The sequence below is a fragment of the Pleurodeles waltl genome, chromosome 6 (genome assembly GCF_031143425.1).
Source record: "Pleurodeles waltl isolate 20211129_DDA chromosome 6, aPleWal1.hap1.20221129, whole genome shotgun sequence".
Classification (NCBI taxonomy): Eukaryota; Metazoa; Chordata; class Amphibia; order Caudata; family Salamandridae; genus Pleurodeles; species Pleurodeles waltl.
Window position 1 is genome coordinate 1,122,649,100 of NC_090445.1, and position 18,771 is coordinate 1,122,667,870.

Here is an 18,771-nt window from a genome sequence, read left to right on the forward strand (position 1 = left end):
AATCATATGCTGGTCTGGGCTCCTTGTAGGTGAGCTCCTTACTTGCAGTTTGCAAGATACAAGTGCCTCCCTTCATTACTGTGTACACCATACCCAGTCTTTTCTGTCGATCCATTACACTATGTATTTTCTGTGTGCGTCATACTGTTTAGTGTAGTGGAAAACGTGTTCATTAAATTGAAGGTCTCACTGGTAGGCTGGCAAGGCAGTAATCATGACACCCACTGGATCTGGCTATAATCCTCTTCTTTGATAAATTTGTGAATATAATGGAAAGCAGGAATAGGTATGGCATAGAGTACAACTGGATCAGTAAAAATCACACTAATAACTTTCACTGTGTAAAACTTACAATAGGGTAGTTGAGCTTGTCACAGCTTCAAAAAGCTACATCAATACTATTCTTAAATGAGGACGATGTGCATGTAACTCAGTAATTCAGAATTCTTTCAATTTCAAGAGTTCTGGCAGTTTTTTGATATAGGGCCAAAGGTTTGATAAAAATTACATCTTTAGTCGAGTTCAGTAAGTGAGAACAAACATTCAGAAATGACTAGGTGCAGGGAACATAGGGGAGTTATTTGTACTAGCAACATCCAAAGCATGTTTGCCCACAAGTGGTTACTTATGATAAATTGAGCTTTGGACATCAAAGTCATGGAGTTTGAGGTAATTTCAGAAATTTTATACAGGAGACCTACTGCAGCTTGGTGCCAGCCCATGTCAGAGAAATCACGTGTGGTGGAGGCATAAAACTAAACTCCACATTATATACCCTTTGTCCGGTTTATTCTAAGGCTTTTTATGTTGATGATGCTTTGAAAATGGATTTTGATTTTGATTTTACTTTATTGCTGCCTTTTCTTTCAGGATGGCGGAACCCCGCTTTAACAATCCATACTTTTGGCCACCGCCTCCTACCATGCCAACCCAGGTAAGCCAGGCCTTTCCCTGTTCTTCCGACATCTTTTTACTCAGAGACCTCTCTCCCTGCCTTGTAATTGAAGCTTCCGGGTTCCCATACTTCTGAATTTTACATAGAAATAAAGACCTAAATCAATCCGTTTTCCTTACAGCTTTTGTTATAAAAATAGAAAAATATAGAAACTTACCATAAATTAAAAGAATTTGATAAATACAGACAACGAACTCAATTCAAACTAATAAAATCTTAAGATGAGGAGCCCTGCTTACTATGTATGGTAGTGAGTGTGTGGCTTTTAAAAACAAAATGCAACATCAAGCACAACAAAAGTCTGGAACCTGATAATTGCAGACTCCTATTTACAATATCTTGGTAGTAACTGCGTCTGACCTTGCACTATTCATTGAGAGGGTGACCGAGTTGTACTTACATTCTTGATTACTAAAATCAATGCATCTTCTTGACCTGTCTTCTACTGGAGACTAGCATTCAGCGTTGTTTACACACTTTTTGGCTCTCCAAATGTGATTGTATACTGGTATAGTCTTGCATATACATGTGTAAAATATTCTTCACATTTTAAGTCTCGAGTCATTAGGAATATAAGAAACAAAGTGTACAAAACAAAGGATCTGGAGAAAGCATGTATGGTTTGCCTCGGTAGCCGACCATCAGAATTGGAAATGCCTAGGAAAGTCACCAAAAGGGGTATAGTTAAATTGTTTAACCAGCCAGAAGCATGAACCTTGGAGATGCCTGGAACTTTTTTACGTGAACCCTTGTAACACTGGCTTAGTCAAGTGTGGGCTTGCAAATTAAGGGTGCACAAATTTGGCTCTGATTTATAGGTAGTGTCTACCACTCTCCTGCTAATAGCGGACTTCATAGTAAGGCCTACTTTTAAATGGCCTTCAAATTTAGTAGCTACTTCCCAGAGAGTAGTCCACGGTAGGCCCTTCGTGAGCAAACACACCTGAAAGCAGAAGCCATTTATTTGTGAAATCATGTGTAAAAAGCAGTTGAAAGAATTATTTTGTACACGTTTCAATTGATTATTCTCGATGTTGTGATTCTTGGGAGCATGTTCCTAATTTGATACCAGAGCTAGAGAAAGCAGGTCTAGGGAGTATGTCAAGTCATTTACTTAATCCTGTTGGTAGAGGGAAGGACTTGGCAGTCCCCTCTCTGCTTTCGTACTCATTCCCTCTAAAACCCCCTTTTTTTCCTTTGTTTCTTTTGAACCCCCAGCTAAGTTACAACACCGCAACCATTTGCCAGGGAATGAGGAACAGGTTCCCAACAGACAACAATCTTTTAGGGGAAAAGTTGGAGCTGCAGGATTCCAATCTCCAGTTTTCGGTAAGAAACTGTCTCCTCTCATTTCAGAACCTGCGGACAGGTATGAAGCGACATGCGGCTTACATAGGCCGCTGGTCGTGTGCAGGAATGGTGGAAGATTTGGGAGACTGTTCTGAGTTGCGCAAAAATTAAATTGTGATTATTGACAATGCCAGACACACAACAGTGGTACTTATCACTGTGCTGCAGGTAACATAGAGGAGGCCAGCAGTGGGTCTGGTACCAAAGGTGGTGCAGCCCTGGCGTATCTCATACAGTGGGTCACTTCCGCAACATATGGGCATATCAACTGACTGAGCCCTTTTAATAGAGATATGTGTAGTCCTGTTTACAGTATGATGGAGTATGTCCACGACTGAAGGCTGTGGCTTGTAAGACTGGGGAAGATTCTTTGCTCCATCAAACAAATCCCACATTACTATGCATTCCAGCTTAGAGAAAGATGCCCATCTTCCTATTTTCAGCTACCTTTCCCTGATGTTGGGGATTATGGTTGGATGCGTTTCAGCTATGGTGAAGCGGTCTTAATCGGCATTTTGGTATCTTCGTTTTATGCTCCTGCTGCTACTGCACTCATCGTCTCAATCATCTTTGTGTACAATCCATAATTTTCAACACCTGGTGAATTGGGGGTTTATTTCTTGGATGTATTATGAGGTATTCGTCCGGCCAATTCTTTCTACCCTTTTTAATACCTCTTCTTCCACCATCCGGGTAGGACTAACACCTTTGGCATCTATTGCTAAATACATTTCCATCCGGCTGGATACCCCTGTTGCTATTTTCTTTTTACAGCACTAAATAATAATTTCTCTACTATGTTCTTCATGAATCTTCAGTCTTAACTCTGTAGCCATCCACAGCAAAAACTCCAGCACTCTTGAGAAAAGATATTAAAAAGGAATGGCAGTTCTGCCTATTTCAGACACTGTCCAAACCTCTTATCTGACAAACAGCAATCCTCTTCCTTATTTGATAATCACCTGCAGAAAATAATTCTTGAATCTGGCCTCCTTCTGAGTGAATTTCTGCTTTTCATAATTAAAACTTGTGCAACCCTCTTTTTGAGCTCAAATAAATATGTAAATTGTCCTGGGTATCTTTGGTATATTGTGTTTTCAATTTTGTATCCTCCATCCATTTTAGTGTGCTTCAGTTTGGATTTTACATGTCCGCACTTTGAGATTCTTCGCATAATCATGTTGAGCGCAACAAATAATTTAAAAGGCATTTTTGATGAAGAGACAAGTGGGTGATTTCTTATTGGCATACTTGATATCAGACTTCCATTATCTACTTAAACCACGCACTCACCAGTCAGTGCTCTGTTTGACTCAATTTTGAATTCTTTTTCATTCATGCCTTCATTTGGAAAGATGGCTTTGCGAATTTTTAAAACAAGACTCTTTTGTTGCAATGATAAGTTGATGATGAGAAAATGACGGAAAAGAGGCCGTGACTGTGACGTTCAGTTTTAGCTATACCCACACTGCGCCTTCCGCATTCTAATATGAAACCTATTTGATGTATACAATCTCGATCACCAGACTATCAAAAGAATTGTGGTTGGCCAGGTTTCTTCTCCACCATCTTGGGTATGAAAGTTTCATTTCCCCATTGAAGTCATCTGAGAGAGAGCTTCCAGGATGGTGTCAACTGATGAAGGAGGTGCTTACGGGGGAGTACCTAGCCAAGACTCTGAAATATGATTTCATAATTTTAAAATTGAGGTCAAGTCATACAGGCCCTCTTGCCCGGAAGTGGCAAATGGTAAGCGTTTGACATCACCTACCCTAAATAATACAGTGTATTTTCATTCCTACTGCTGCTGAAGTTCCTCAGTCCTCAAATTTCCTAGTTAAGCGACATAATTTACTGGCAAAGAAGAAATCACTTGATCAATCTCTCCAGCCTTCTTCAGTGTCATCAACATTGCCAATTAAGAACACTTCACCTTGCATGTTGCTTTGGGCAGACATGTTTCTTTATTCAAACATCTATGTTTTCTTTGGAAAATGTGTTTAAGTCATAAGCAGTCCTTGATTAGGGAAACTCCAGTTTGTAGAAGGAAATGGTATCCAGCAAGAAGACATAATGGATTGAACTATCAGCGTTGAATGAATTCATCAAGTGTCTGTATGCAAGATGTACAGCTTTCGCACTTCCATTACATTGACCATCGGATGAAATGGTCGTTCATTAAGTGCGAGGTCTAAAATATCAGCAGATGGATACCACAGTGTGAACACAGAGGAGAGTGCCACAGGTGTAGCCGTTCAGACCAAGAAAGCACCTGATAACTGTTTTATGATAGCATTGGATTCAGTGACAGTGCCACCAGGCAAATTGCCATGCTCACTAAACTAAAGAGACAAGGTTATGCCAGGACGTTGGCATCACCAGGGGCAAAAATAACCCACCCACTTTTAATAGGGATACACCATTTAGATTCTATGTCAGTCAGAACTGATATAGCCACATACAAAGCAAGGTTAGTGTGGACTTTGGAACAGATTTGCCTCTTTTGTGGACACATCAAATCACTCTGGCTTAGAAATTGCTAGAACCCAGTAATCAAAGTCACCGGAGTTCTTCTGAGGAGGTCAGGTATGATTAAGAGATTTGAGGTGGGAAGTTAACAAGATGCAGTAAGGGTAGCCCAGTAAAAAGTGTAAGAACTCGAAGAAACCTTTCACACAAGCACCCGGCTCAAATTGAGATTTGTGGCATCACACAAGTGTGAATGGCACGTGGTGCAGACAAATGGGCATAGTGTTGACGAAGGGGTTGTGTAGGCAGTTTGACAAGCCCTCCCAGTTACCTCTCACTACTGAACAAGGAAATAGATTTAAACAAATGCAAGAAATAGAAGACATCCTTTTGTAAATGTTCTATATCAAACCACTCAGGAATAGCTAGCAAGTTTGATGTGTTGTTGAGAAAATGTTTGAGTTTTGCTTAAGATGCATTCTGTTTGTGTTAGATTATGAATATATAAAACAGTAATTACATTTTATCAATATTGCTAAAGAAGCTGTTTGTATAAAACACAATATGAGTAGCATCATGGCTTTAAGTATGGGAAAAAAGCATTTGAGTCACTTTTTATACTTTAAAACATTATTAGATAAAATAATAAACAAGCATATTATCCACGTGTAAAAACAAATATAAAATTGGAAATAACATTGATATATGAATGCAGTCTTTGAAAGCCATTTTTGTTAAGTCTACTAAATATTTTGAAGTGCAAAGTTTATGGAAAATTGTTTTAATCAAAACCTGTGTTACTCTTTTGGTTAATGTAATGGAAAAACATTCTAAAGACATCTATAAAAGAGAAAATAGGTGCTCAGGATTAAAGGACAGTAATAACCCTTTGTTACCAATTACAATGTACATTAGTTTTACAAGTAATTTGTTAATAGAGTAGCAGGATCCATGTACATTTTAATAATACATAAACAGCGTTAGTATGAATCTTTAAGAATAATTATTCCTAATCAAGGTGGTTCCTGAACAGCTTTATAATGTATGTTACTGGTCATAAGTGTATTGCAAGGTTTGGAAATGATAGGTTGTGGCTGCCCATAACATATATACTTTAATATCTGAACTTAATCAAGAAACAACTGCCGATGAAATATATTAGTCTATTATAAACCGTTCTTCTATGTCTTATGTGATTAATTATTTGTATCTTTCTGATTAGAATTAATTTGCTAAGAAACAGTTCTCATAAGGTGAGTTGCAACAATGAGAATAGCTTTTAGAGATGCTCACGGTGTCATGCTTGGTGGACCCTTCATGCATCTGCCACCACTCTGACAACTGTGTATCACAATACTGCTTTTTTGCAGACATCTTTGCAACCTTTTCAACAAATCCTGTGTGTGTTTTACCTACAGAAAATGATGTAGACACGCTGTGCACAGCAGCTGATACATGCATTTCACTGTTTTTCATGAATATTTTAACTTGTAAAGACATCATGTTAAATAGTACACTTTCTATGTCGAAAAAATGGTGCCTTAGAAATAAGTGTGACAAACTTTGTGTTTTGAACAATGCTCAGAGGACTTCAACATCATAGTAATACCTCTCTGGTACCAAACCTCAAAAGCTGTTGATGTTAGTCTAGGTCAGGGTTCTGCAAATTCGGTCCTGGAGAGCTGGGTCCATGCCAGGTGTTTAGCATATCCACATTTAGAAAGAAGATGTTTCAGAAATCTACATTTTTCTAAATGTGGAAATGCTAAAAACCTGTCATGGACCCGGCTATCCAGGACCGACTTTGCAGAACCCTGGTCTAGGTCAAAATCTGTTTTGCTTAAGTCCTTCAGTAAATGTAGCAAACAGTTGATTTTAAATGTTTTCCTCATAATATGTGGCTGAAATCTGTGCTGCTGTTATTGATGCTGTAGACCAATATGTGCTGTTACTGCTCATGCTGAGAAAACCTGCCCACTAGAGAAGACTTGAGATAAATGTCACTAGCCGGCGGAAGATATAGGGATAGCTTGACTTGCTGATTCAAAACACCTTTTTGGGTCCTTATAGTGCTCACCTGTTGGGCATTGTGGCCTATTACCACTTTCGAAACGTTGGCTTAGTAGTCATGTTCACCTTATTCCACAATACATGTATCTCTGTCTAAGTAGGCAGACCATCATCACTCAACATATTCGCTCCTACAATGGTTTGATTCTAAATTGAGTACAACTAAAACCCCAAACATACAGACATTTTCTATTAGTAGAATACATACTCCAAATTAATATATCAAAATAATAAAAAATATAAATTATTGTGGTGCCCACAACACAGCACAAGTTATGGGCTGTGCTGAGGGCTCCACAATAATTTCAGACCCAGTCAACATTTTCATTTTTCAAATTTCAATGATGAATGCACTTGGGTATAGTCAAATGACTCAGTGGCAGATGTAACACATGCAGCCCGGTCTCTCTTTACCTGTGTGGGGGTTTCTAATGCGGTAGCAAGTTCGTTTGCTCTAACATTGACATTACCCCAAGCCTCTACAAGCTGGGTAGTTACTACAGCCCCCTCGTGAAATGTAGTACTGATTGAACTGATGTTTTTGTTTTCCATTTCATTTATAATCTTAACAAATGCATTGTTGGCCTAATAAATTATGCAGATTGATAGAGACTCACCTGTAACTTTGTTCACTGATAATTGTTTCATGGATAATTATTTCTCAAACTGAGTATTTGGAGAACTCCTTCAGGTGTTTGGTTTTATTGATAGATTACCTGTTAGCTGTGTTTGTTTCTTTAGTTGCCACTTTAACTTTCATCTTAGTGACAACAGTAAGTAAGCAATGTAACATTCAATAGTAATCTCATAAAATAAAATCAAACAACTCACAAGTTTAGAGGGATACGCGGTGTATGCAAAACAGGAATGAGATCTGTTTGTAATTTTCATTTAGGTTAATGTTGTTAAAAGTGAAATGCATTGATCTACCAGACAAATTAGTTCACTTTTTCAAATGTTTGTATTATACAGAAGTCTTTAGTCGTTAGATTAGCTGAAACCTTACACTCCAAAACAGAAAATGACAAAGATTTTCTATAATGTGATCAACAAATATGAGCCTGTTACAGCAATGCTTAAAGAATTACTCACAATATATACTTTTATCTGCTAACATTGTGTTGAGGGCCGTCAATGTGATTAATTTAGAAACTTTTGAATCTAAAGAGAAAATCGTTCCTATTTCGGGTTTTTATAATCTCATTAGCAGACTCTTTTGACTGATACTACTAGCTGTAATCTAATCACAGCATTCTTAAATATGTTTCTAGGACCACTTTTACAGATCTCAGTTACAAGCTGATAACGGAAACTAATTGAATGTGATGTCCTGCACATGCATAGAGAGATGTTGAACTGGACGTGCTTATCAACTTTATGCACACCAGCAACTGCGGTCTGTTCACAGATCTGCTTGAGGTACCACCTATGGTACAGAGAATAGTGAAATGCTTTCTTTAAACCGTTTTAACAACTAGCAAGTGTTCTACGCGTTGGTCAGCACTCTGTCCAGTAGTAGATTAGAGAAGTCTAAGTCAGAAATATAAGCAAGTAAAACATACAAAGTAAGAGCGTTAGAGAGCAAGTCTTGTCAGCCATTGTAAACATGTTCTGTACAAGCACGTGTTTCTGCATGGACGGGGTGTACTGCAAGGGAAATGGAACATTTCCCAAAAGATTGGTACCTCAAAAGTAAAGTAGCACAAGGGTAGAATCACTTGCATATCTGAGCTTGAAAGATTGCGTCATGGACACAAGCTGAGCACCTTATGAAATAGTACTACACTATAGGCTTGTGAACTGCAGACAACATATATATATGTTATAACATATATATATATAACAGTTCTGGTACCGTGGACTGGGACCGGTGTACGATAGGAAGGACCAAACTCCTTTTTCACAGCAACTTTTTCATGTACTAGATCCTCCGCATTTAGAATCCAGCCGGTATGTGTTATTGGTACATCCTTAATTTCCTATGGAGACAGCACTGGCAGAAGTGTTGTCGTCACGGTACTGTTGTAATTCCTGCAAGACAGTGGCACATTCATTTATGTCAAAAGGTGTTTCTGCCGCCTCCACGCCAGGACCATCAAGATCTGAAACATACATTCTAGTGCCAAACAGGCACTCGTATGAAGTAAACCCCTCCCACCCCCGCAGGGACCTTCTAGTCAGATTATTAAGTGCTCTCTGGACTCCATACAGGTGATTAAGCCAACTATGACCCATACCTAATACTATGGGCATTAAGGATTGCTTTAAATCTCGGTTTCGTAGCTCCACAACACAATTTCCCTCGGGATGAAATGGAACCCAGTAATTGAGTTGGACCCCTAATGAAGCCATGGCGTCCATGAGTGCCCTTGTGGCAAAAGCAGGGCACTGGTCTGAGTGGAAAGCCGCAACTGCATATGTGCTGATAAAGACTTGCACATTTTTAACAACAGTCCGAGCGTCAGCCGAGCGTTGCGGCCACACCCACAGAAATCTGGGGCAGGAGTCAACAGCGACTAATATGTATTTGTATGCACTCTCCGGTGTTAGGGGACCGCGTTGATCAAAGTACACACATTGTAATGGATTGCTAGAAATTAGGAGCGCCAATGCCCAGTCAATTGCGTAGGACTCTGCAAACTCATCTGGATCAAGGGGCGAGAAAGAAGGTTTGATAACCTCTTCCCCATATGGGCAAGTACGGACAAATTCAGGTGGCCAATCAATCTCTTTCGGCCAGTAGAATGTCATATATGTTGATGACCCAGTCCCAAAAGATTGCGTCAATTGTGCGTTCAGTGTCTCCTAACTGTAACGTTACTTTGTACACCCTGTCAGGCGTGGAGACACGCATGTCCGCAGTTTCAACTTGTAAGAAGTCATCAGTTGCTTTCACCTCCAAATGCTCTTTAAGATTCCGGCAAACTATTGTGTTGTTCTACAATAGAGCCCTCTTCTTGAGTGCCATGACGAATCGCAACTGCTGCCACTTTTTTCTTTTAAGATTGAGTCTTTTATTGGGGAAGTTTCTCTTCTTTTTTGACAGAAACTTCTGCAGAGTGTTGTGATTCCTGTCTCAGTTTCACGTACTCAGTTCTTCTCTCTGACTGCCCACCTCTCTCACTGTGTTTTTCCGGTGAGTCCTGAAAGGAACAAGATTGGCGTGTATCAGTATATTGATATCTGTAAGGCGTTTTAATATTATCTCTATTTCTGAGATTGAATCTATTCTGTGGGGTCTCCGTGTGCGGAGATTCTCCTCTTTATTTTTAAGGTTTTTTTTTTTTCATCCCAGTGTTTTTTTTTTTTAGAACCCGCAGGAGTTTGCTTGGTAGTATCTTTTTGAGATTTACCCTGAAACTGTGGTTTCTGGGTCTGGCCCCCAGACTTTCTCAACCAATACTAGAGTAGGTCTCTGCCATAATCTTTGACAGCTCACGTTCTTGATCCTGTGGAGGAATGTCCTGGAGCCGCATATGCACTGCCAGTGCAACTGCTTCCCCTTTAAGGTTACTTAATATGATTGAAGACACCATGGCAAAATTGCCCATGAGTTGCATCCCCAAGTCCAGGCTGAATTTGTTTTAACACTTCCGGAAGATTGGCAAGTGTCGGTGTACCATGTGCGGTAGTATAGAGCGTGGCAAATACCATGCCCCAAGTATTGCAATTATCAACTGTGGGAACCATCCCAAATGGCAAGCACATAGTAAATATTCTGTGTTTATCCTGAGGTCCCGTATGAGGAAATACTGCTTCCAGTGTATTTATTTTTTGAGCTCACCAAAACAGAATCTCTTCTCGTTTGGCGGGTAATTTACCTATGATCGAATGTACAGCCGCAGGACTAATACCGGGCGTTACTGCATGTGGTTACGCCGGGGCAGCACGTGCTGGGTTTGTATTTAATGTTTGCATTACAGTGTGTACTAATCGTCTACATATTTCCGTGAGCTCCGTGTATAAGCGGCGGACGTCAGCTACTGTCAAGGTTGCTGCATCAGGGTGCGGTTTATATGTGGCCAATAAAGGCCAGGTAGGGCCATCATTACTTAGAGGACCTAACGTAACATGTAGGATTGTATGTGTTAGGGCGCCTTCAAGCCAATTATTATGCTCTTGATAAGATAAAGGTATTTCTAGATATGCATATGCTCTATATTGTGCAGGTATGTTCGCAGGTGTATAGTGGTGAAATGTATTTGTGTTCCCATCAGCTGCTGGAAATGTGACTCCAGAATAGACATTTCTGTTCTATAGGATGGATGAGCCTCAACAACAAATGTAACTGGACCCCCCTGGGCTGCGAGGCCATGTGCCAATAAATGCACAGTAAAGGGTAGTCGCATATTGACTGCAATTGCTACGCGCTTCAGGTTCGCCATGATGAATGGTATATTTTGTTCAGAGATAAGCACACCAAATGGGGATTATCCTTTTTAAAGTTCAAGCTTGAACAACCTACAGCGTTAGTTAGGTACTCCCTAAACTGAGGAGGTAATATCCTCAATACCCCGGACGTCTCCGTATATAGTACTGAGGTGTCTTTGCATGTAGTGAGACAGCAGTACTCAGGAAGACCCAAAAATTAGAGCCTGACCAAGCGTTGGCGGCACCATGTTGTGTAGGTTGTCATTATCACAATGAGACTACTGGATTTGGGTGGCAGAATCGCCTGGACTGCGGGGGACTCAGTCTGAAACTGCTCCAGGTGATGCCTGTCAAGCTAATCCAGGTTTGTTCCGGCTAACTAGCAATGCCTCATCCCCACCCAAGAGCAGGGATGATTTGGGCAACCGGGCGCATGACATAAATGACTCCTCAGGGAAATCGTGGTCACTCGGATCTCATCCGTTTCTCTGAGTTACATTAGTCTCACGTATGCAAGGACAGTCAGAGGCAGGATAAAGTTCAGTAAGGTTTTATTGAAGTAACTGCACCCTAGATAATAAAGCATGTATTGCAATAATTAGGATGATGAAGCACAACAGGATTAAAGAAGTGACAAGGAGAGTAAAACACAAGAATAACGCTACTATATTGTCACTAGGGTTTGTATAGATAGTTTCTACCTAGGCAGTGTTAGAGCACAGCATGTTAAGCTCTAGTTCTGCCCTTCGGATTCCCCCGGGGAAGACAACATCACTCGTACCTGAGCAAGAGGTCTGTAGTCTATATAAGCAGCTGCAGCGAAGCACTCGACAATCAGCATACAGTTGTGGTCATCTGGCCGGAATCTCCCTCTAACGTACATGGGTCAAAGTAGTGTTTTTATAATAAAACAGCTGATGTTCCAAGAAACGATCCCCACGTAAGAGTGTGTATGTTTCTGTGAACAGTGGAGACAAAGCGTACCACTTTTGCCAGCAACCTGTCTCACTGCAGCCTTGAGCACGCAGAGTGAAAGAAATGTCTTTATTTAGGAAAGCCGCGCTGACCTATGCGAGAAGCAACTATATAGAGAAAACAAAACAAGACCACAAATGTGGTTGTTATTAAAATAATATAACGAAGCTACAACAAAAACATATCTAGGTTAAAGTGCACAACAGCAGGCCTAGATTGCTAAAATAACATGTGTAAAACTATAGCTAAAATGGCTACACAAAAACATGATATAAAAATGCTCAAAAGGCAAAGGTTACTGGCTGATGTATTTAATGGGACAAATTCTCTAGTAATGACAAATTCTCAGTAATTTATCTTCTACAGTGAGCATACTCTTCTAAATGAATGGTCTTTCATTATCTTGGTCAGCAGTTTATTCTTTTGGTATTTCAAGATTTCTCTTGATTTGCAGCTGGATAACCTGGTGCTGATTAATAAGATTAAGGAGCAACTGATGGCAGAGAAGATCCGGCCACCTCACCTACCCCCTACGTCTGTACCTTCCCAGCAGCCACTGCTAATGCCACCTTCTGAGACGAGCCAATCTGTCATGACCCTGCAAAAGCTGCAGCAAGTTCCAGGACTTCACTCACAGTCTGTACCACAACCAGATGTGGCATTGCATGCAAGGCCGGCTACTAGCACAGTCTCAGGTAACAATATATTGCGCAGTGTCTGGGTGGGGTGTGCCTCCTGTCTTTAGTTAAAAAAGCAAGCGTGTATGTGGGCTTTGAATATCATCCAGTGCCACCTACTCCTGTGAAGCACTCAGTGGCACCCTTTAGCCCTTTCCTAATAGCTACTAGCTGTGGTCTTTATCGAAACTAAGACACAACTAGAGTATGTCAGGTAAGTCTGCATTACAGCTGATGTGTCTGGATTCAGTCGTTGCCACTGAACCTCATGCCCTCAATGCCGCATTGATAAATGTTGTCCACTTCATATTGGGCTTTTTTGTTAATACCCCTTGCTATTTCAGTGGCGACTAGTGAAATTTAAAAGCGGTGGGATTTAAATGTGTGGGGTGAGCAAGCAAAGTGTAGCAGCCCGATTGTCTCAAGTGGGAACAGGGGGAGTTCTCACCCTGAAAAAAAAAGAAAAAATTGAAAGCAAAAATATGCATTTTACAGAACAGTTTACAAAATGACTTTGTTTAAAAGCTATAGGTTTAACAGGATATTCCAAAGGGGCTCTCCTTGAAATATTGACATGCTTGAAAGTGGGTCCTGGATTTCATGCTTAATACTAAAAGAAATGCCCCCTGCCAACATGCATACAGTTAGGACATCTCATCTGAATTATTTTATTAATTGAGTCATTCAAAGATGATGTTAGGGTGTGGGTTTATTTCATAATTGTAATGTTTTTTCCTTACATCAAATGGTTAATTAGATTGCTTGTCAAGGGGCTGCCAAATTCCTTATAATACAGGAGCTGGGCTTAATGTACAGTTTGTTAATTCACTCAGATTGATACGTCTTCACTGTGTTTTAACTAAATTTGATACACCAAAATGAGTGCCACAAACCTGACCTCACTCAATATGTGCCTAGAGTACCTTTCTGATACACCCTTCACCCATGAAAACTGAAAACTTTCCAAAGCTTTCCTACCTTCACCCCATCCCCACCAATTAGGTGGCTTCCTGGACTCATTTGTCTTTGTGTACCCTGTAGCCTCCGAAAGTGTTTCAAGGCACATTTAAACCGCATATAGCAGCGTGTAACTATAAAGCATTTGAAATTAATTTACAGATGCCATGAAGTGATATATTTAGGCCATTAAGACCTGCTGCTTGTGCCATTCTGTCTTTCAATCTAGTAATTTGCACTTGCACGTGGCCAATGTTTCCAGAACTGTATTTGAACTGGGAGAGATAGTGGGACAATATTTTCGTATGCAAAAATAACAAGGTGATGGATGGAATGATTGAATAAATATCAGCCACTGGAAGTCGCTTGGCCCGCATCCTAATCCATTGTTTTTTGGCCACCTTATTTGGACCCAGCCATATGCAAGTCCGTCTTGATCCTGCTCCTCATGGGAACAGTCCAGCCTGAACTGCCAAGCCAGGTCCTCCCTAAACCATTACACAAGCAACCTAGAACCAGTTTCACCCTAATTAGGGCTCTTCAGCCAGGTATACCAGGGTTCCAGTGGCACAGCTAGCCCAGGACCCAAGTCTGGGCATACCCGATGTATTTCAGGTGGAAAATGCAAAAACAACAAGGTGATGGAAGGAACGCTTGAATTAACATCAGCCACTGGCAATCGCTTTGGGCCGTATCCCAGTCCATTGTTTTTAGTTTTTTTGCCCACCATGCCATCTCAGTTTGGACCCAGCCATATGAAATCAGTCTTGACTCTGCTTGTCATGGGTACAGTTTGGCTCAAACTGCCAGGCCCTTCCTTTATCAGAACAAAAGCAACCAAGGGCTTGTTTTGGCCTAGTTTGGGCTCTTCAGCTAGGTATAGCCTGGTTCCAGTGGCACTGTGAGCCCAGGACCCACGTCTGTGCGTATCTGGTGTACTTTGGACAGCAAATGCAACAAGCATTAGCAATGCAATGGTTCTCGTGTTTGCTTGAATTAGAACTATTAGCATTGTAAATTCCTAACTGCACTTTTCTTGCCTCTTAAATTGAAAATGAAAAGTAAAACAGTCGACATCAGTGAGCCAATTCACAGCACTATGACCACCATGAGCATGAGCACGAAGGAGAGACACAAAAAGAAGTGTGCTTGCAGTCAAACGTATCGGCAATTGTGTAATTATCCATGTTAACAGGGTTAGTCTGCAAGGCGGTAACAAAACCTCCTCTAGTCGGGACAAACGTAAAGCATTTACCAATGATGATAAAGGATTTTTGAAAGGCAAGCCCACAAATAAGTGAAAGTGATGGGCATGCGGTGGGCGTGGTTGAAGGCCCACAAGATATACAACAGGTCAAAGCACTTGCTTGCTCAACCTAAAAACTAAAAGTTGATGGATGGACGCTTGAATTAATCTCATCCACAGGTAATCACTCGAAGCTCATCCCAATCCATTGTTTTTTTTGCCCACCATGCCACCTCAGTTTGAACCCAGCCATATGCAAATCAGTCTTGACCCTGCTTCTCATGGGAAAAGTGTAGCCCAAACTGCCAGGCCATGTCCTCCCTGAATCAGAGCACAAGCAAACTAGGACCGGTTTTGCCTTAGTTAGGGCTATACAGCCAGGTATAGCGTGGTTCCAGTGGCACAGTGAGCCAGGTACCCATGTTTGGGCATACCCAGCTAACTGTATTTGGACTGGGAGCAATTTTGGGACACTATTTTCTTATGAATTTGTGGTTAAGGTCACTGCTCCATGTTCAAATTTGAGGTTGAAGTTAAGAGAAAGCATGATCATGTAATCACAGCTAAAGTCATCTCTTTTGCAAAATGCCTCATCTCTCTTGTGCTCTGTAATGCTCTGACTCACTTGGTCCTGTTCCTGCTAATGCTATTCTTTCCTTATTCCTTCCATCACTTTGTTGTTTGTTGCAGTAGATGTCTTAGGTGCTGGGTATGGCCAGATGTTGGTCCTGAGCTCGCTGTGCCACAGGACCCATGCTGTGCTTCACTAAAGCGAAGTAAATAGGCATATGCCAGTCTGGGGTTGCTTGTTTTTCTATGTGGAGGGGCATAGTCTGGCAGTTCAGGCAGGACTGTTCGTATTGGAGGAGGACTAACATTTATTGTATATGGCTGGCCTCTGGCATAGTGAGCTGGATGGCAGCCCGAGTGAATGTCAGTGGCTAATCAATTCAAGCTCCCCTTCAGTCACTTTGTTGTAGTAGATACACTTAGTCTGACTGGTATACCAAGACATTGTCCCATGGTCACTTTCCACTGACTCAAGCTATACATCTTATGAGGCCTCAAAAGGTTCCGATGTGGCAGTACAGCCTGGGCTTTTGGAGCTGGGCAAGACTAATTTTCATTTGGCAGGTCTCGATTTGCAGTCTGCCTGAGGCAGCACGGCTATTGTTTGGCTAGAATGATCAGTTTTGCCTGTTCTGAATTAAAATTGCTCCTGTATTACTAACACTCACAGGATAATACTTATTTGATGCACAAAATCAAACCACACACCTGACTTGGGCTTCACACCATGTTCTTTCCAGCACCTCTAGCACAGCTAAGCTAGGTATCAATCAGACATGAATTACTGTTCGGAATCCTATATAGCTATATCTGGGGAAAAATGTAAAACATGTCTGCCATCTCGGACAGGAATCTTACATCTTGCATTCCTGAATCCACTCCATACACTGGTTCCTGCTTGAAGTGCCTCCAGCCAGGGCTGCTTTAGGTGGGAGAGGCAGTTGGAACGATACGTAAGAGGAGGAAAAGGGGCAGAGGACTTCATTGATGGGTGCAGAAGTTGGAGTCTGTCAAACAGTGCTGTACAAGTGCTACCCAGTCAGTCCCTTCTGAATGCCTGATAGGACTGGGGACTGACTCTGTAACATCCCTATTCCATCCTGGGTTCTGATAGAGCATGGGACGACATTGGAGGCTTCTATTTTCAGACATATTGCGCTGCTTTGGGCTTGCGTGCTATGTCTGTGAATTGTGAATATGTGAGGTGGGCTGAAATTAAAAACACCTCCTATGCGTGTGCAGTCTGTGGTGCTCCACCGTGCCCTCACGCATTCCCCTAGCCCCCACATCTCAGTTTGCTGTTGACATGCGCACTTCATGTCAGCAGTACAGGCCTGTAGGGTCCGGCTCAATGAACGACACTAGGTCTTCGGTTTGGACGGCAGGTACTTTATTCAATCACTTTGATCACCACTCCCTGACGTTATCCGCTTTTCCTGCCGCCCACACTCCTACTTAAATGTTCATACATATGTCATCTCGGACTGTTCCAACAGTGTCCAATTAGATAGCGGTCGGCGGGTTGATCCCTTCTGCTGAGCATGCTGTAGGCGAACACTACATTCCTCCTCAACTACATGAAAACATGAATACAAAGATAACATTAAAAAAAACTGTGAAACGGCCCATCGTGGAGGACCAGAACAGCCCCAGTAGGACAACCATGTACACACAGTCATAATGGTAACAGACCACACACAGCATGAATGTATTTACTCAAGTACAAAGTTAGCGTAACGCCATGATGGTCTCGGGTCGGAGATGGTATCTCCCGGTCCGGACCTTCCCAAACCTGTCAGGTGCGTGTCACTCACGGCTCTTGGACTCCTGCTACCGGCGTGGGATAGAACCTCCTCTGTGGCTAAGGGCCACTGGGGTGTCCGGGCAGGCTGCTCAGCAGTGGTCCTGCCCCCGACAGAGGACTCAGGCAGCTGGGAGGCAGCAGGCACAAGATTCACATCTTCTTAGTCACTTGCAAAACATTTGTCAATGAGGCCATATTCCTCGTGTCTGGCCGAAGGCATAGTGGTAAGCCATTTGAAATGGGACACATTTCTCGTAACCCTGTCACCCTTTCTTGTTGCACTGACCATTGTCCCTTGAACAGTGGTTACAGTCCATTTATTTGCTTCGAACGGTAGTCGAAACTTGCCACCGGGGTGGCGATCCTTCACCAACACAATGTCCCCTAGCTGGTCAGCGCTCTGTCGAGCTCTCCGTTTCCTGGAGGCTTAGTCGTTGTTGCAAGTCCTCCTGCTCGCGGACTGGTTCCGGGCACTGGGTTGATCGGCCCAGAGAGGGTGATGAGGTATGGTATCCCTTACGACTCTTCCGAAGCATAACTGGCTGGGGATGACGCCCGTGGTAGCGTGAGGGGTGACTGTACTCTCGCAAGAAACTATATATGGCAGTTTCAGTGTTCTGCCACTCAGCCACAGTAATGCGGATGGTTTTGGACAATGTCTTTACGAACCGCTCTACCTCACCATTAGCCTTGGGCCACCTGGGTGTGATTTTGCGGTGAACTGTATTCCTGGACTTTTAAAAAGTCACCCAATTCATGACTTTTGAACGGAGGCCCATTATCAGTGTGCCGTTCTCCAAAGAGGTCATGAGTGGCCATCAACATCTCCACTTTTGGAATGACTACCTGAGCAGCGGTGGATGGGACCAACTCTACCTCTGGTTACCGGGAATAGTCGTTTATTACAACTAGCATGTAGGATCCATCGGAGAGATCCCCAAAGTCGGCACTCACTCTTTGCCAGGAAAACGTGGGACCTTCTTTGGTGATGACTGGAGCCAGGATGTCAGGGGTTACCACTGGCCTGGCAGATCAAACAACTCCTGACGGTGTCTTCCACCTGTTGGTCAAGTCCTGGGAACCAAACTTTGCTTCCTACTCTATTTTTAGATTTCACAATACCTTGATGAGCACCATGTGCCAGCATCATTGCCCTCGACCTTAAACATGCAGGCAGTACCAAAGGGGGTCCGCGCAGCAGGCAGCCGTCATCACTGACCAAAAGTTTATATCGAACGGGAAATAACGCTTGGAGGGTCGTCTTAGCTTCTTCAGTGCAAAAACTGGCGGGGTGTTGCAGCGGCCGGCAATCGTTGGAGCTTACGGC

General features: G+C 42.2%; 1 protein-coding gene across 5 annotated transcripts in view; it reads left to right on the forward strand.

The window, feature by feature from the left end:
- ZNF362 (zinc finger protein 362) overlaps positions 1-18,771 on the forward strand; it is a 135,703-nt gene that overhangs the window by 47,650 nt on the left and 69,282 nt on the right. For 3 of the 5 annotated variants that reach the window (XM_069240299.1, XM_069240297.1, XM_069240298.1), the window contains exons 2-3: positions 871-934; positions 12,645-12,885. In XM_069240299.1, the coding sequence (XP_069096400.1) occupies positions 872-934; positions 12,645-12,885 (304 nt within the window). In that variant the 5' untranslated portion in view covers position 871. Of the gene's footprint in view, positions 1-870; positions 935-2,173; positions 2,285-12,644; positions 12,886-18,771 lie in introns of all 5 variants that reach the window. The other 2 variants (XM_069240294.1, XM_069240295.1) reach the window with 1 other exon arrangement.